Source organism: Xiphophorus hellerii, chromosome 4 (genome assembly GCF_003331165.1).
Source record: "Xiphophorus hellerii strain 12219 chromosome 4, Xiphophorus_hellerii-4.1, whole genome shotgun sequence".
Classification (NCBI taxonomy): domain Eukaryota; kingdom Metazoa; phylum Chordata; class Actinopteri; order Cyprinodontiformes; family Poeciliidae; genus Xiphophorus; species Xiphophorus hellerii.
In genome coordinates, this window is record NC_045675.1 from 939,157 (window position 1) to 957,108 (window position 17,952).

General features: G+C 46.1%; 2 protein-coding genes across 2 annotated transcripts in view; both read right to left on the reverse strand.

Moving 5' to 3' along the window:
• The window catches only part of herc1 (HECT and RLD domain containing E3 ubiquitin protein ligase family member 1), a 41,094-nt gene extending 40,226 nt beyond the window's left edge, over positions 1 to 868 (reverse strand). The window contains exons 1-3 of the mRNA XM_032560822.1: positions 833 to 868; positions 279 to 354; positions 71 to 223 (exon numbers count right to left, since the gene is read on the reverse strand). Of these exons, the coding sequence (XP_032416713.1) occupies positions 71 to 223; positions 279 to 354; positions 833 to 868 (265 nt within the window). The remainder of the gene's footprint in view (positions 1 to 70; positions 224 to 278; positions 355 to 832) is intronic.
• Positions 79 to 16,965, reverse strand: LOC116719206 (probable E3 ubiquitin-protein ligase HERC1). The gene is given in 16 exon segments (XM_032561673.1): positions 79 to 223; positions 833 to 1,049; positions 1,151 to 1,276; positions 1,521 to 1,686; positions 1,759 to 1,893; positions 2,254 to 2,425; positions 8,888 to 9,032; positions 9,516 to 9,643; positions 9,727 to 9,870; positions 10,147 to 10,243; positions 11,333 to 11,644; positions 12,007 to 12,201; positions 12,289 to 12,384; positions 13,067 to 13,435; positions 13,437 to 14,044; positions 16,831 to 16,965. Coding segments are annotated over 14 exon segments (2,826 nt in total). The 5' UTR covers positions 14,019 to 14,044; positions 16,831 to 16,965; the 3' UTR covers positions 79 to 223; positions 833 to 890.
• Between the last annotated feature and the right edge of the window lie 987 nt (positions 16,966 to 17,952).

A 17,952-nucleotide genomic window follows, 5' to 3' on the forward strand; every position in this document is an offset into this window, starting at 1 on the left:
TGCAGGAGACACGCAGCGGGTCAAGACGGGTCCGGTTCATCGGGCCCGGCTTGACCGGAGGTGGCGTTACCTCGGTGACGGCGTTGATGTGGCAGTAGGCCAGCAACTGCTTCTGCAGGGAGCACAGCAGCTGGTGCAGGTGAGCCGGCTGGCTGCTGTCCGACGACGAGGCACGCTGCTGCAGCTTGTCGCTGTTCTTCTCCAGTTCGCCCAGCGCTTGGTCCTGCAGAGAACGGAGAACAGAACCGCTGTGACCCGACGGGTTCTGCTTTTCTCACTGCACAACCAGCGGGGCGGTCTGCCTGGGCGCCTGCTGCGTGTTGCGGTGAGGAACTCAGAGCTAAATGCAACGTTCTGCAGGGACAGAGCGACTCCACGTTGGAACAGAAAAACATACCGGGTCAGGATTCTAGGACTCAAAAAGTGTTTTTTGAATTTATCACCACATGAAGCTTCTAAAAGTCATTTTGCTGCTCATTAAAAGGAAACAACCTGTTTGTAAAGATGCAGTTTAGTTTTAGAAACGTCAGTAAGGACAGATGTGAGCAGGAAGCTGAGATCCGATGAATTTTCTGCTAGAAAACAAAAAATATTTACATTTTCTCTAGAAGGCGACATCAGATGAAAATGAAAACGATTCCAATTCAAACATACAATGAAAAACTGACATGCAGAAAAGGATTCACAGTGCAGAGCTGAATAATCTCTCAGTTCAATCAATGAAATGCTCTCCTGATAGACAGGAACAGGAAGCGATTGGCTCTGCCAGGAAACACGGCAGCGGGAGGAAATGGCGGTTTGCGGCTCTCTACAGGATCGATAATGGGCTCACCGTGTAAAAGCCCAGGTTCCTGAGCAGCGTCTTCATCAGGATCTCAGCTAAGTGAGTGTCAGGGTGGGAGCCGCCGCCTCCGTAGCCGGGGTCCGGAGCGAAGGCGGGGCCAGGGGGCCGGAGCGTCGGGGCCGTCGGCCGGAGCGCTGTAGCCCAGCAGCGAGGCCACGTGGGTATGATCCTGCAGGCTGGTCAGGATGATGTCCAGCTGCATCCTCTGAGGAACAAAACCGCTTTATTTCACTTCCTGTTCAGATTAATAACCAACGCAACATGGGAGGAAGCTGCATCACAGCAGCAGGTGGGGGTGGGGCGTACCTGTCCTTTGGAGAGACTCTCCCATCTGTCAGGTCCCTGAGGCAGCAGGGAGTGGAGCAGCTCCATCCTCTCCCTCAGAGGAGGCAGCAGCATGGTGGCGCCCACCGACAGAGTCTCGATCACCGCCTGGTGGGAAACAGAGCAGATTAACGTAAACACAGAGCAGGTTAACGTAAACACAGAGCAGATTAAGGTAAACCAGCTCAGATTAAAGATAGTTTAATCTAACTGGCAGATTAAGGAATATCTCCATGTTTTCTGGCTCTAGTTGTGAGGCTCGTGCTGAGGCCGGTCTGCAGTAGCGGCCTGCTGAGTGTCACTATGAGGTTAAGCTGATTTTACGTTAACCGTCTCCATGGTCACCACTGACCTCCTGGATCTCGTCCGGCACCGAGGCGTCCATCAACCTGAACAGCAGGTTCCTGAGCGGCCTGGCCTGCCGACCCAGAATACTGGTGGCCACGCCCCCAGCCAGGGCCAGAGCCAGGTGATTGGATAAGAGGCGAAGGCACAGCTTCAGGAAGTTATGGTGTTCCCTGTAAAGACAGAAAAACGTTCACTCTGCTTCTGCCTGCAGCGTCTGGACCCCAGTGGTCTGAGCGGCTCACCTGGACGAGGGGAAGGGCAGCGGAGGAACGTCGCTGTTGATGCCGTCGCAGTAGCGCTCCAGGAAGGAGCGCAGGTGGGAGAAGGTGCTTTCCTCCAGGTCGACGCAGTACGGCCGGTGCCAGGCCACCACCTGCCTGCAGAGATACAGAGAGGAAGCAGCAGATCAGCTGAGGAGTCGTCTGTTAGCATTAGCCTAGCGGTCAGGTAAACGTGAAGCATCTCTCAGGCTGCATGTCTGGACGTGTTTCATGTTTATTAAGTTATTCTCAGATATAACGAGGTCGCCACGGTAACGAGGCTGCCACGGTAACCATAATGACCATGGGTATAAAAGAAGAAAAGAAGAATGAAAGGAAGGAATAAAACCTACAGCTCTGAACCCAATGATCACCTGTCCAGCAGGTAACCAGGTGTAGCTCAGCCATTGGTTGGTGTGTGATGACATCATCAGCCTGCTCAGCCATTGGTCAGTGTGCTGTGACATCATGGCTCACCTGTCTCTGGGCAGGGCGGTCCAGGCCAGGCTGTGGGACGTCCCGGCTGAGATCTGCTGGATGGCGACTCCGTCCAGACCGACTACCTTCTTGGGTTTGGTGATGGGGCCGGTGGAGTTGCCCTGGCCGCATTGTCCCATGGAGTTGTTGCCCCAGGCGTACACCTCGTTGTCTAGGCAACCGCCAGGTGAGAGTAAAACAGGTGGAAAGAGTTAACGTGAAGTCAGGACTCAGAGTTCAGTTTGCTGTTACATCAGACCTCAAACAGAGTCAGCATTTAACCAGAGAGTCAACAACGAGACCTGAGCAGCTGTTACGTCCACAAAGGGCACAACATACTTGAGGACACGAAGACAAAAATGAGGATTCAAAAGTATTTTTTATTTTCAATTCTCTCGAGCTTTTCTTTAAGATGGGCTTCTTTTGATTTTTCTGTGAAGAAAAAAGAGAATTAAATCCTCGGTTCCCCGTGTCCCAAAAAGAAAGAAAACAAAAATCCCAAAGTATAAACAGAAAGTTGGACCTGATGAGCCGGTCAAAAAGAACAAAAAGGTACAGCAGGGGGCCAACCCTATACAGGGCCGTCGAAGCCCCTGCTAGAACCGGACTACAAGAAAAAAGAAACTACTGTTAAAGAAAAACCGAAAACAGGACAACCGGTCCCACCAGGTCAAAATTACAACAACAAAAAAAAACATCAACCAAACAAACAGCTAACAAAAACTACCGTGTGGCAGGCTGGAGACGTGCACACCGCGTCAGAACGCATCCTGGGTGTTGGTTGGGAGTGGGCGTCGCCTTTACCTGGCGCAACCCAGCCTATTTATAGGCGGTCCAACAGCGTCATAAATTAACGGACCAATTACAAAAAGAATGATCAAAACTCTAAAGTATATTAAACAACAAAAACAAAAATCATACAACTAACTTCTATACTAAATAATCCAAGTAAAAAAAAATAGACAGAAATAAATACAATGTGCCGGAGCACATAACACCCCCACACAAAGACTCTGAATGGGGATTGAGGCAACCTGTAAAAAAAAACTCAACCCATTCAGAAAAAGAAAGATAAACAGACTAAAGTCGTGAAAGTGCATCGGCAACTACGTTGTCCTTACCTCGAACATGTTGGATAGCGATATTAAAAAACTGAAGCCGCAGAGACCAGCCCATCAAACGGCGATTTTTATTACGCATGCGGTCCAGAAAGACTAAAGGATTATGGTCCGTAAAAACAACCACAGATCCGCTGGAACCGCCTACGTACACCTCGAAATGTTCTAAAGCCAGGACCAACGCTAGTGCCTCCTTTTCGATGGTGGAATACCATCTTTGATACTTATTGAGTTTTCTTCGAGAAATAAGAAACCGGATGCTCCACCCCATCAGAACCATCCTGCAGAAGGACAGCTCCGACGCCTGAATCACACGCGTCCACGGCCAACTTAAACGGCACATCAAAACGAGGGGCAGACAACACAGGAGCATTAACCAGTAACTGTTTAGTTTGCTCAAAAGCAGCTTGGCACCGGTCAGACCAAATAAAAGCTACTTTAGGGCTAAGTAGGTCCGTTAAAGGGGCAGCTACAGAGGAGAAGTTTTTACAGAACCCCCTATAGTAACCAACCATCGCTAAATAGCGACGTAACTCAGTACGACTGGTGGGTACAGGGACAGACAAAATAGCCTCTACTTTAGCCTCCACTGGGCGAACTTGACCTCCCCCCACCCTTTTTCCAAGATAGGTCACAGTCGCTTGGCCAAATTGGCATTTGGAAAGATTAACCGTCAAATTAGCGTCACTCAGACGCGCAAAAACAGAACTCAAATGTTCAATGTGCTCAGCCCATGTAGCAGAACAAATCACCAAATCATCCAAGTAAGCCTCACAGAATGGTAAACCGGACAAAACCACATTCATAAGCCGTTGAAACGTTGCTGGGGCGTTACGCATCCCAAAAGCCATCACCTTATACTGAAGGAAATCATCGGGTGTGACAAAAGCGGAAATTTCCTGGGCTCTTGCTGTTAAGGGGACCTGCCAGTATCCCTTCAGTAAATCTAGCTTGGTCACAAACTGGGCAGCCCCCACATGGTCCACACAGTCCTCCATACGCGGTAGTGGATAACAATCCGGCTTAGTCACCCCATTTACCTTCCTGAAGTCCGTACAGAAACGGTCCTCTCCATTGGCTTTAATAGCAAGGAGGCATGGCGAACTCCACGCACTACTGCTTGGAACAGCAAGTCCATGTTTCACCATGTACTCCACCTGTTTTTTCAAACGGCGTCTCTTGTCCGGGTTCACTCTGTAAGGATGCTGTTTAATAGGCTTGGAATCACCAACATCAATATCATGGCTAAGCACACGAGTCTGAGTTGGAATGTCTGCAAACAGCGATCTATAAGACCGGATCAAATTAACGATATCAGCCTGCTTGGAAAAATCAAGGTGAGTCAACAAGAGAGGCAAGTTTTCCAACACCGCCGAATTTGGAAACTGTCCTTTTGAGACATCCGGGAAAAAGACGTCACCTTCAGGTTCAGCACTGGACAGTTCCTCCCGTGCGTCCGCACCTGCACCAACGCATGAGTCAGCGCGTTCACTGGAAACGCAACTCACCGCTTTAGTCAGAGAGGGCGCACGCTCGATGTAAGGCTTCAGCATATTAATATGACATAGGCGTGACGCCCGCCTCCGATCAGGAGTAGAGACCATATAATCTCTATCGCTGACCTTACTCTTGATCACATAAGGACCACTGTAGCGTGCTTGTAAGCTGGAACCAGGAACCGGAAGTAACACCAACACTTTGTCACCAGGCACAAAAACCCTCACGGCCGCCTTTCTGTCAAATAACGACTTCATTTTAGCCTGTGCAATTTGAAGATTTTCTTTGGCTATCTCGCAGGCACGGCTCAGCTTCAGCCTAAAATTACTGACGTAGTCCAATAAATTCTGGTCAAAGGTTTCACACAACCACTTCTCCTTCAATAGTTTTAAAGGACCACGAACAGTGTGAGCAAAAACCAAGTCCGACGGGCTAAACCCCAGAGATTCCTGAACCACTTCCCGTATAGCAAACAGTTGTAAATGTACCCCTTCATCCCAGTCCTTTTCGAACTCCAAACAGTAGGTGCGAAGCATTGTTTTTAACGTTTGATGGAATCGCTCGAGTGCGCCCTGACTTTCCGGGTGATAGGCGCTAGAATGACAGTGCTTTATGTCAAGTTGATTTAAAACCTGCGCAAATACTTTAGACATAAAGTTAGACCCTTGGTCCGTCTGCACAACCCGAGGTAAACCAAACAATGAAAAAAACTTCGTTAATGCTTTAACCACCACTGGCGTAGATATTCTTCGCACCGGAAAAACCTCCGGAAAACGCGTGGAGGCACACATCACTGTTACCAAGAACTTATTCCCCGCTTTGGTTCGAGGCAACGGACCCACACAGTCAACCAATACTCGTTCAAATGGTTCAGAGATGGCTGGAATGGGATACAACGGAGCAGGAGGAACTACCTGATTGGGTTTTCCAGATACTTGACAGAAATGACACGAATTACAGTAGCGCACGACATCACTCTTCAACCCTGGCCAAAAGAAATGACGCAAAATGCGATCATAAGTTTTCCTTATTCCAAGGTGACCAGCTAGTAGACTGTCATGTGCTAGTCGCAAAATCTCTGGTCGGTACGGGGCAGGGACAACAACTTGTTTTACAATACGCCATTCATCAACAGGGGAGACAGTCAAAGGCGTCCATTTACGCATCAAAACCCCATCATTAAAAAAATAACCAGTAGTCATGGAGTCAGACTCATCAGTTAATGCATCGTTAAACAAAGACGCTAAGCTTTTGTCAGTTTTTTGGAGCGCCATCAGCTGCTGTCTGGACAATGACAGAGCCTCGACATCAAACCTGTCCTCCACACTTTTCTGTAATGGGACCTGTTCGGGTTCAGCGTTGCACAGAAAAGTTTCACTCAAAGCCAGGTCAACTTTATCGCCCTCTTGTTGACGCCTAAGTGCTGCGCGCGTAACTGCGCACGACGTGAACACATCCGGGAAGGTACGAGCAAGCACATCCGGACAGGTACGCAACACCGGGACGGGTGTAACGTCCGGAGTAACCAACACTCGACCCCCAGCCAAATCGTTGCCCATGATCATGGAGACGCCGGGTATGGGGAAACTAGGGCGCACGCCAACCACAGCGTCACCAGACCACAGCTCAGACTGGATCACGACTTTGTGCAGAGGAACACCAAAGTCTTGCATGCCAAAACCACGAACCGGCACATCCGAACCAATTGCAGTGTCACCATTAAACGGCAAAATCCCCTCCAAAATAAAAGATTGAGAAGCAGCAGTATCCCGCAATATTTTCACAGGGATTTCCTCACCAGTAAGAGACACAGAAACAAATCCGTCCATAACGAAAGGCTTAAAATCAGCATACTCACAAGACTTTGTATCCGAATGTGACTGGGTAACGTGATTCACCGTTTCAATTAGAGCGACCGGCTTAGTGGACTTCTTCTGTAAAACCGGACAATTGGCCACAATGTGTCCTCTCTTTTTACAATAAAAACACGTTACATTCGCTTTTAAATCCAACACACGGTCCGACTCACCTTCGACGCCATTGAGCGCAGCAGGTGTATCTGATCCCACGAATGAAACAGGTTCTACACACTCCTTCCTGTTATTCTCCGACTTGTTAAATATGTCAAAAACATGTGATCGCTCAAAATTAGCTTTGTGCGTCAACACGTACTCATCAACGAGCACTGCCGCTTCTGACACGTCTGACACTTTATTTTCATTTAAGTAGGTGGTAACCCTGTCTGGCAAGCTATTTTTAAAATCTTCCATTAAAATAAGCTGCTTAAGTTGTACAAAATCCGCAACACCCTTAGCAGAGCACCAGCGATCAAAGAGAAGTTCTTTGTCCCTAACAAATTCCACATAAGTCTGATTATACTGCTTCTTTAACTTACGAAATTTTTGGCGATAAGCCTCAGGCACTAATTCATACGCCCGCAAAATAGAGTTTTTAACCTTGTCAAAATCAAGACTATCCGCCACAGACAGAGACGCATATGCCTCCTGCGCTTTGCCACTTAATGTACACTGCAACAACAAAGTCCACACCTCTTTAGGCCATTTAAGTGTGAGCGCCACCCTTTCAAACAACGTGAAATATTTATCAACATCACGCTCATTAAATGGAGGAACCAAGCGAACATTTTTACACACATCAAAATCATTTGATCGGGATTGCGAAGACGCAGCACCAAACTCAAGTTCCTTCAAACGCAGCTCGGCTTGTATCTCCACTTTCCTCTGTTCCAGATACAGCTCCTTCTCTCTCAAAGCAAGCCGTCCTAATTCAACTTCAAGCTCCTTCAAACGAACCGGATCATCAGGCCAAGAAGCCCTGGATGGAGACCCAACAAGACTTTTCGGCAAACTTGTAGCAGGAAAAATCCCAACCTCAACCAGTGCTGCCAACAACTCAGCCTCAATTGTTCCTCTTTTAGCACGTTTATTTACCGTAACCTTGAACTGATCGGCTACCAACAGCAACTGATCCTTTGTGCAGGTACCCAAGGACTCAAACGTGGGCTTTCTAACAAACTCATCCAGGTCAAACTCCATGTCTAGACCACAGAATCAAGCCACACTCCGCGCTAAAAGCCCATGCACAAACAAAAGCTACCAGAAAACCACGCCCACTACCTCAATTAAACCACCGCAACGCACACCAGCTGTTCCAAACTGCAGAGAAAAACCACACAACCGGAACAAACGCAAAACAAACTCAGGACACAACTAGGCGCTAAAGGCAAACCTTGTTTAGACGAGCCCCCATAAATATGTTACGTCCACAAAGGGCACAACATACTTGAGGACACGAAGACAAAAATGAGGATTCAAAAGTATTTTTTATTTTCAATTCTCTCGAGCTTTTCTTTAAGATGGGCTTCTTTTGATTTTTCTGTGAAGAAAAAAGAGAATTAAATCCTCGGTTCCCCGTGTCCCAAAAAGAAAGAACACAAAAATCCCAAAGTATAAACAGAAAGTTGGACCTGATGAGCCGGTCAAAAAGAACAAAAAGGTACAGCAGGGGGCCAACCCTATACAGGGCCGTCGAAGCCCCTGCTAGAACCGGACTACAAGAAAAAAGAAACTACTGTTAAAGAAAAACCGAAAACAGGACAACCGGTCCCACCAGGTCAAAATTACAACAACAAAAAAAACATCAACCAAACAAACAGCTAACAAAAACTACCGTGTGGCAGGCTGGAGACGTGCACACCGCGTCAGAACGCATCCTGGGTGTTGGTTGGGAGTGGGCGTCGCCTTTACCTGGCGCAACCCAGCCTATTTATAGGCGGTCCAACAGCGTCATAAATTAACGGACCAATTACAAAAAGAATGATCAAAACTCTAAAGTATATTAAACAACAAAAACAAAAATCATACAACTAACTTCTATACTAAATAATCCAAGTAAAAAAAAATAGACAGAAATAAATACAATGTGCCGGAGCACATAACAGCAGCACTGACCCGACCCGACCCGGTCCGACCCACAGAGAGCAGAGATAAGCGGCGTACCGTGGGACAGGGCCAGGCAGTGGCTGTCCCCGATGGAGACGTCCACCACCCTGGTGGTTGCCAGCTCCTCGATCAGTTTGGGCCGCAGCGCCGTGGCCTCGGAGGAGCCGCAGCCCAGGCAGGCGCCGCAGCCCCAGGCGAACACCTGGACACACAAAGGAGGATAGAAACGGGTCAGAACCACCTGGAAACTAACGTCCCAACGGACCGGAAATGATTCATCAAACACTGATTTCTGCTTCAGCTTTAAACTTTCTGATGCGTTTCTGTCCAGTCAGACGTAAAGAATCGACTTCAGGATTCAATCAGATTTCCAATAAACTCATTTATTTCACTTCAAAATCTGATTTCTAACAAGAAACAAGAGTCAAGAATGATGCAGAATGTCTAAAAAACCAGAATCAGGAGCAAAAACCAGGAAAAGGTCAAAATAAAACTAGTCCACTATAAAGATAGCTTTAACGCAGAGGCCAAAGGTCAAAGACTCATTCTGGTTGCACTTTGAAAGCAGTCAGCTGTTTTTGTGCAGCTCCTGCTGACATCTGATTGGCTGAGAGTTCGGCCTGCGTAACTTCCGGGTCATGTAAAGAGTGGGACGTCTCCTGAGGGACAGTCCCAGACGTCCTACCTGTCCAGTGGAGGTCAGAGCCAGAGACGACTGGCTGCCTGCACACACTTTCCTGATGAACATGCCCTGCAGCGCCTCCACCACTTTGGGCTTGTAGACTCTGTTGGTGTCGCCGTGCCCCAGTTTTCCTGCAGGAGGACAAACAGAAAAGAAGCTCAGCACCAAAAACAGCCAGAGAAACCTGACTCCTGTTTGGGTTTCTGGGCCTCACCGTTGTCTCCTCCTCCGAAGGACCAGACGGTGCGGCCATCTTTGGACAGGGCGATGGTGTGGGAGCTCCCGCAGGAAACCTCGCCAACGTTGCTGATGTCTTTCACCAGAGTGGGAATGTTGCGGCTGTTGCTGTCCCCGTGTCCTGCATGAGGACGGGATGTCAGACCCAACGCAATAATGAAAAACTCAAAGGAAACGCTTTTCTCTTCCACACCAATAAACTCTGACAAAGCCGGATTTTTATCTGTCATGTTAATGTTGGCAGCTGAACATGTGACCCATTTATAGCAAGATTAGCAACAAAAACAGCAAAACACGGCTACTAATATACAAACAAGGACGAAGAAAAATTTATATTTTTGAAGTTTTATTAAAAACGGAGAGCATAGCCAGATCAGATACTGGAACATCAACTCACCTAATCTCCCAAAATCCCCTTCCCCCCAGGTGTAGAGCTCTCCGTCCTCACTGACGGCAGCGCTGTGTCTGTAGCCGGCAGACACACACACGACCACCTGACACACACACCCACACACACACCAGGTTATTAGCAAAAGCTGCTAACTTTGAAAATATTTAGAACAATTATCTTCCCCTAAATTAATTTATCCAGATAAATTTTAAAGCGCTAATTTAACATAAAACATGGACGCTCCAAACCTAAAACTGTCGTCACATCTTCTCTGAAAAAGAAATAATCCATAGACTTTAATATATCTAAAAGATATTGCACATGCAGAAGCAAAGACGAGAAAGTTTCTAAACTATGAAAACATTGTTTTTCATTTTGCTTGTATTTTAAACATGGAGGACAAGATCAACATATCCTAAATTTTGAAGATAGCCTAAATAAAGCAGTTTTTGTTTTATAAAGGCAAAAATAAAACAAAGATAGACAAGCTTAAAATAAATAAGCAAAAGTGGGTAATATAATACTTCTTCTTGGACTGGCCTAATGAACTGTCTAATCAGAGTTCAGATCCCCTAAAAAGCCAAATATCAAAATTAATAAAATTTTTTTGTCAACATATCAAATCATAACGGCAATTTGTGCTTAACGCGCCTCCTGAGGACTGATCTGGTTCAACAGTTGATGGGTTATAACCACTAGAGGGCGCACTTCCATAGCTCCGCAAACAGCAGCGCTAATTATTCAGTTAGCATTTTAGCACTTTTGCTAACTTTGAAAACCTCCTTTGATTCCTTCAAATTAATTTTTACAGATAAATTATAAAACACTAATTTACTTGTCGGTTTCATAAATGTTCAGCTGAATAAACTTCAACATCGGTGTTGACGTTTTGGTTATCAGCTGTTTTCTTCCTGTAGTTTATATTCATGCTCTTATTTTGAAGGGGGTGAAGTCTGATTACGCAGCAGTTTTGTTTCCAACAAATCGGATGTTTTTCACAAAGTTTTTTGTTTAAAACTAAGAACTGATGAAGATCTGTGGAATCAGGGTGGAAAACAAAGCGAGTAGATTTGAAAACTTTGGTGACCTATAACCAGAAACCACCAGGCGGCTCTGATCTGGAACGACTCTTTGTTTGTTTGTAATGGAGAACGTTTTTGTGTTGAGGCTGCGGCGGCGGGTTGAAGCCTACCTTCCCCTGCAGCGGCCCCTGGATAAGTTTGGGGTATTTCTGGGTGGAGCTGTTGCCATGTCCCAGCTTGCCGTAGTCGCCGTCGCCCCAGCTGAAGACCTCGCCCTCCGTGGTGAAGGCCAGCGTGTGGCCGTCCGAGCCCTTCGACGACGACACCTTTTTGATGGCTCGGTGGGGTTCAAAGGTCAGCTTCTTGAGCGTGGATTGGTTGTTGGAGTCCCCCAGGCCCAGACGGCCATAGCTGCCTTTCCCGCAGGCCCGGACCGAGCCGTCGGACGAAATCACGAAGGTGCAGTACTGACCCGCCTCGATCTGCAGGGAGACGCCGGAAACATGGAACTGAAATGATCAGAGCTTCAAAAAGACAACCACGTGTTCTCAGATCATAAATACTGAAAAATACTGAAAATCAGCAGGAAAACATGGAAGATACATTCGATGTGTCGCCATGACAACCACCAGCCACAATCAACGTCTCCAAACTCATAGCAGGAACTTTTTCTGGATTTAACGCCGTTATATTTATAGATCCCAAGATTCTGCAAATAAATTCTGAAACCAGATGGAATTTTCCTCCTCCTGCTCCTCCTGCTCCTCCTGCTCCTGCTTCTCCTGCTCCTCCTCCTCCTGCTGCTGCTCCTCCTCCTCCTCCTGCTCCTCCTCCTCCTCCTCACCGTCTGGGCGTCGGCGAAGCTGGCGGCCAGTTTGGGCTGCAGGATCTTCTCCTGGGTTCCCTCCACCAGCTGGTGGCTGCTGTTGCTGCCCCACACGTAAACCTCGCAGGTCTCCGAGACGACCGGCGCCTCGCCCGTCTGGATGCTGTCGGGGCTGACGCAGGTGCGGGAGTAGTCCGACGCCATGCGGCACACCTGGAGCACGAAGAGGCGTGCGGACGGGAAACATTTTTAAAATGTTGTATGAAGATGAGCAGAGTAAAGGAGCGTTGGAGGTCTCACCTCCTCGAACAGGCAGAGCGCCGCCTCGTACAGCGAGCAGAGGCCGTCCGGGGTCCTACTGGGCTCCCTCCACTGGCTGCGGTCTGCTGTGGAGCCCTGACACCAACAAACACACCCGTCACCATGGAAACCACCAAACTGCCTGATAACTGAGAAATCTAACAGGAACCTTCACACATTTCCGACTTGTTAGTTTCAGGAAAACCTTGGGAGTTTGTTAAACAATCTAACTGCTTCATTAAGGCCTCCTTTAGTTACTCTATGCAGAAATAATTACATATCTAAAAAATAATATTTCTAATGATTCCACTAAATATCAAGATTGTAAAGCTCTTTAGCGTTAGCTTCTGATAAATATTATGTCGGTTTATCGCTTTGCAGTTAGTGGAACTAGACTCTATGATTTCAGAGCTAGCATGGCTAGCAGTAACCTCCACAGGAAGTGACATTTTCAAAACTTAGATTTGGTGTCAGCATACTTCCTTTAAGCTCCTGAAAGAGAGAAAAACTCACTCAAGAAATTTTAACTGATCATTTGTGTAATTGTGTGATTATTATTTGTGTATTTATTAATAAATTCTTCCTAGATTGATTCGTCATCACTACTTTCTGCATATTTTTTCATAAACTCTTGATCTGTAGAGTAATTAATTTCCCCTGATTGATTGTAAATAAAAGTAAACATGGATGTCAATAACTATAATAGCTCAGACAATAATCCTCTGATTTTTCCCTAAATGACTGTTTTCGACCAGGTGAAGCGCTCTTCCTCTCTTACCAAGGAGCGCCTCATCTGCATCAGGATGTTCATGAAGCAGTCGTATCCCATCAGCCCCTCCTGGCAGTGCGGCGCCGCGTTCTTCTCCATGGCGCTGACCACGGCCGACGCTGCCAGCGCCATCTCAATCCACTCCAGCAGGTAGCGCAGCGAGCCCCTCTGGGACGCCAGCCCCAGCAGCAGCTCCGAGGCCAGCCGCCGGCCCAAGATGTCCGCCCCGGAGTTGGGCATGGTGACGCCCTTCAGGAAGGTCGTGACCTGGGCCAGGCAGTCCAGGCCCATCGGCGGGATCTTGCTCTCGTTGGCCAGGGACAGCGGTGGCAGCGAGCTCACCACGTCGATGGCCGTGTGGATCACGTCGTTGCATAAGTTGATGCCGCAGCCCGGCTGCTCCGCCGGGGCCGGGCGGCGGCGGCATCATCCAGCTCTGGCGCAGCAGAGCGAACAGCAGGCTGAGGCCGGTGCGGACGCCCATCTCGATGAGGGCGTCGGTGCTGGAGCGCGGCCGCTCGCTGATGGCGTGTGGGTCGGAGGCGCCGGCGCTGCTCTCCGGGGAGTGCTGCTGCTGCTTCACCTTACCCTTGTCGTGGTATTTGTTGGAGAGCGCGTAGAAGACGCGCTGCAGCACCAGGACACGCTTCCGCAGCGCGGCGGCGAAGGGCGAGTCGGAGCACACCATCTTGGCCAGGGCCAGCTGGCTGCCCAGCAGCGCGTCCAGGTAATGCTCCTGCTCATCGCTGGACAGCGACTCGCGCTCGAAGTCCGGCAGCTGCGGGCCCTTGAGGCACAGCACCTGCTGCGGCAGCAGCACCGCCTCCTTGTTGGCCAGCAGCTTGGCGTAGAGCGCCGACACGCCGTCCCGCGTGGCGATGGACTCGCTGTCCTCCGTGATCCACGAGCTGTTCAGGTGCTCCAGCCATTTGAGTTTCACCGGGGGTATCATCAGCGCCATGGCTGCTCACTCTGGAGCCATCCGACCTGCAGACACAGCAGCAACCATCAACCTGATCCATTACAGCAGTGGTTCTTCTGGGCCCCCTTATGGATTACAATAAAATCCCCATAATAGAAAAAATAAATAAATCAACTGGACACACATCGTTCAACCAGACATAAACCTTTACACACATTTTGTTTTCAAACTCCACTGAAGTTTATTTCACACTTCAGGTCGCGACAAAACAAACTACAAACATCTTTACAGTGAAACACTTTTGTGTAACTTTTTTTTTTTCATTCATCCATACTGCTTCCCGGCCCCCCTGTAATGGCACTGCGCCTCCTCCAGGGGGCGCGCCCCACACTTTGGGAACCACTGCATTACAGGAAGGTGACTGATCAGAGGGCGCGAACATTTATCACCGAACTTTGTGGAACTATTAGAACAACAAAAATGATGAACTAGTAATTACTTCGTTTTAGGCGACTGTATGGCTGAGAGAAACATTCCCGTTTGTGATGCTCTTCTTTAGTCACATCGAGAAGTTTTATTTGTTTCACTAAACAGTAAATTCATTTAATCACATTTTCAGTTGCTGATATGTAATTATATTCTCAAATAAATGGACAAATGACTGAAACTAAATCTCAACACATTTCCAATACTTTGTCATTATTCCACTAATGACAAAAAATTAAATTTCGCAATTCCTGTGTTCCTATTGAATAAGAAAACAATCACACAGAAATAAGTTTGTTCACATGAAAAGTCATAAACATCACGCCGCACCGTCATCCTCCCGCTGCTTCCTGTCTTCTTCTTTGTCGTTTCTGATTTCATGACTCCTGATGCCACAAAACTGTTTCCACTGCAGCTTTGTGAAATAAACTAATTTTGATACGGGCAAAATAAACCACCTCATTCTATCGCAAAAATATTTGACGAAAAACGTGAGTTTTTTCAAAGTTGGTGTTTTTCCACCAATAAATTAAGCTAATTTATTTTCTTAATTGAAATTTGCACAATTCTACGGTCAATTTGCACTGTCCATCGTGTTAAAAGCTACTATGGATAGCTGTTAACAAAATTTATCACAATAAATGATGAATGATGACAGAAACGTTCTCATCGCTTCCTGAATAAACAATGAAACTTTCCGTTTACGCTGTAAACAGAAAACCTTTTTTTAGGTTTGTCAACAGAAAACTTTCATTTCCCAGCAGCTTCACTCAGAGTCTGGCTCAGTGCTGCAGGACAAAGGTTTCTGTTTCTGACCAGAGGTCAAAGGTCAGGTAGCGCTGGACTGCAGGACAGCATTTTAATAAATCTGCCTTCTACAGCAGAAACCTCACCATACACGGAAAAATTTAGGAAATAAAGACATTCATTCAGAAAAAAACTATAAAAATTAGTAATGAAAAGATTAATCATGATTGACTGATTATTAAAGAAACAGTCAACTAATTTAGTAAGTGATTAATTGTTAACTGCAGTGTAAAAACTCAAAAATAAAGGCCATTTAATCCAAAACTGTACAAAAACTATAAACATTTAAGATGAAAAATAAACCTTTGTGTGTAAATGTTTTCAACCAACGGCTCCAGTGGCAGTTTTAGCTTCACATTCTGTAAAATCTGAGATTACTCTTATTTGATTATTAGTTAATCCATATAATCAATCCCAGATCACTCCTACACTGTATTGATGAGATTTTCACATATTGATGTTCGAAGGATTTTTAGCTGCAGATGCAAATGTTCAAGATTTAACTAAAGGAATGTTGTTATTGACATTTAGAGTTTTTTATTTAAAAAAATAATTATTTGTATTTTATAAGATAAGATTAAATGGTTAAATGAAAAATCTGTAAAATGTGACCATTTTTTTTAAATCCAATTAATCGATTAATTATCTGAATAATAAGGAGAAAGGGAGTGTGAATATTGTACCAAAGCATTAGTAAAGGTCATTTAAGACCTTTATTGATTTTTAACAAAATAATTCACCCTCCTGCTAAGAAGAAAATGGTTGAAGAGCAATGTGAGGAGCACAGCGCCCAGTTTAAGGTGTTGGCTTGGCCTCTTCATCCAGTCATCTGTCTCTGGGATTTATTTGTTGTTAAGGTTTTTCTTTCCCAGACAGCAGCTGAGGAAGGATCCGTCAGAGTGCTGAAGGCTCTGGCAGGAAAACGCTGGCAGGAAGCTGATTATGCAACACCACGGACAGGGTTAGGTCAGAGATCTGAGTACGTTCTGCTCCTGGTGCACCTTCTTCTTCTTTTCACCGGTAACATCCGTCGGTTCTCCCACATTTCTCATTTTCCCGCAGGTTTTGTTGCGACATCTACTTTCACATTTCCGCAGATGTGCGTCTGATTTCCAGCTACTCCCCAACAAACTGAAAATCCCTCATAAACACAGATACACATCCATGTCTAACAGAAATTCATCTGCATCTCGGTTCTGGTTCAGGTAGGAACCCATGACCCGGCTGAGCAGCGTCCAGAACCCGGGTTCCTCTGACTAGCATAACTAACAGTTGCACAAATCTGACAGCTCCGAGCCAGACTGGTTCCCAGTACAGACCTGCTGTCTGCCCACTGGCGCTACCAGCCTCTCTGGGTTCTGTTGAGAACCAGAACGGTACCAGTTTGTTGACAGTTTGGTCTTTAACGGAACCAAGCATAAGAGTTTTAACCAACTGCTGCTGCTAACGGTAGCTAGCTGCTTCACATTAAAACAGGCGGAACACAGAAAGAAAACAGCCAAACAGAGAGGTGACACCTTTCAGTGGAGCTCAAATAAAATGATTTAAAATACGTTACCAGCATGCAGACCGGTCCAAAGTTTTCCACCTTATGAAAGCAGACCTTTTTGGGTCAGAGTTAGCCTGGTTATCTGCTGCATCACAGCAGCGCTGAGCCGAGCTAACAGCGGCTGCTAACGGCTAACAGCCGAAGCTGAAGTTGGCTTCCGACTGTCGATAAAGGGCCACACCGGTATTTTTTTTATTTATTTTTTACTTCAATTGGATTGAAAAAGCCTTTATCCCCACGTTAATGAAATGTTGTCGTAAGTAATATTAGAGTATTTCCAGAGAGTTGTTGTGGATGGTGATGCTGTGGGCAGGAAGGAAGAGTTGCAGCATCTCATGTTTGCATGATGCTAACAGCTCAAAATCTGGGCAGTAGAGACAATATTCCACAATGACATGCACTGGGTGACACCAGCTGTTGTTGACAAGCTCTGCTAATCCATCTCATCATTTGCTTTTGCTGCTCTTCTTTAAATTTCTCTCTGGTTGTATGGTCAGAGGAAGAGATGTTGGAGTAGGGGATAAGATCCTGCAGCAATGTTCCACTAAACGCTGTAATAAATGTAAAACTCTGGTCTTATTTTGGACTTCAAGTTCATCCAGTTTATTTGCCAGAGATCTCCTATTTTCCATTATGGTACAGGGAAAAGCCTCCTTTTCAACTACTCCAGGATTTGGGGTCAAAGTCCAAGTATTATTTGAAATGCTAACAGCTGCTCCCGGTTGTAAAAGCAATACATTGTTTGCATTATAACAACTGTTGGAAGTTTGCATATTTTATATGACAATCATAAACTGTGTGCTTCAGGTTACGGTTAATTAGCTAATCTATTTTAAAAGACAATGCTTTTTATTGGCTTTGGTTTAAAAACACAAATCTACATAAATTTAGTCAGATTTGTTGAGACACAGGAAGTTCATAGATGTTAAATGAGAACATTTATTCTGGGTTATGTCAAAGGTTTCATTTTCTTTTATTGTTTTCTTTTTCTTTCTTTTAAAAAAAATCTGGTTCTCATTTTGATACTCTAAAGATTAGACTAGATTTTATTTATTTTATTTTTTTTACCCAGATACACTTACATATTAAAAACTAAATGTATCTCTTTGTCTGGGCGAGGTTGTCAAAATA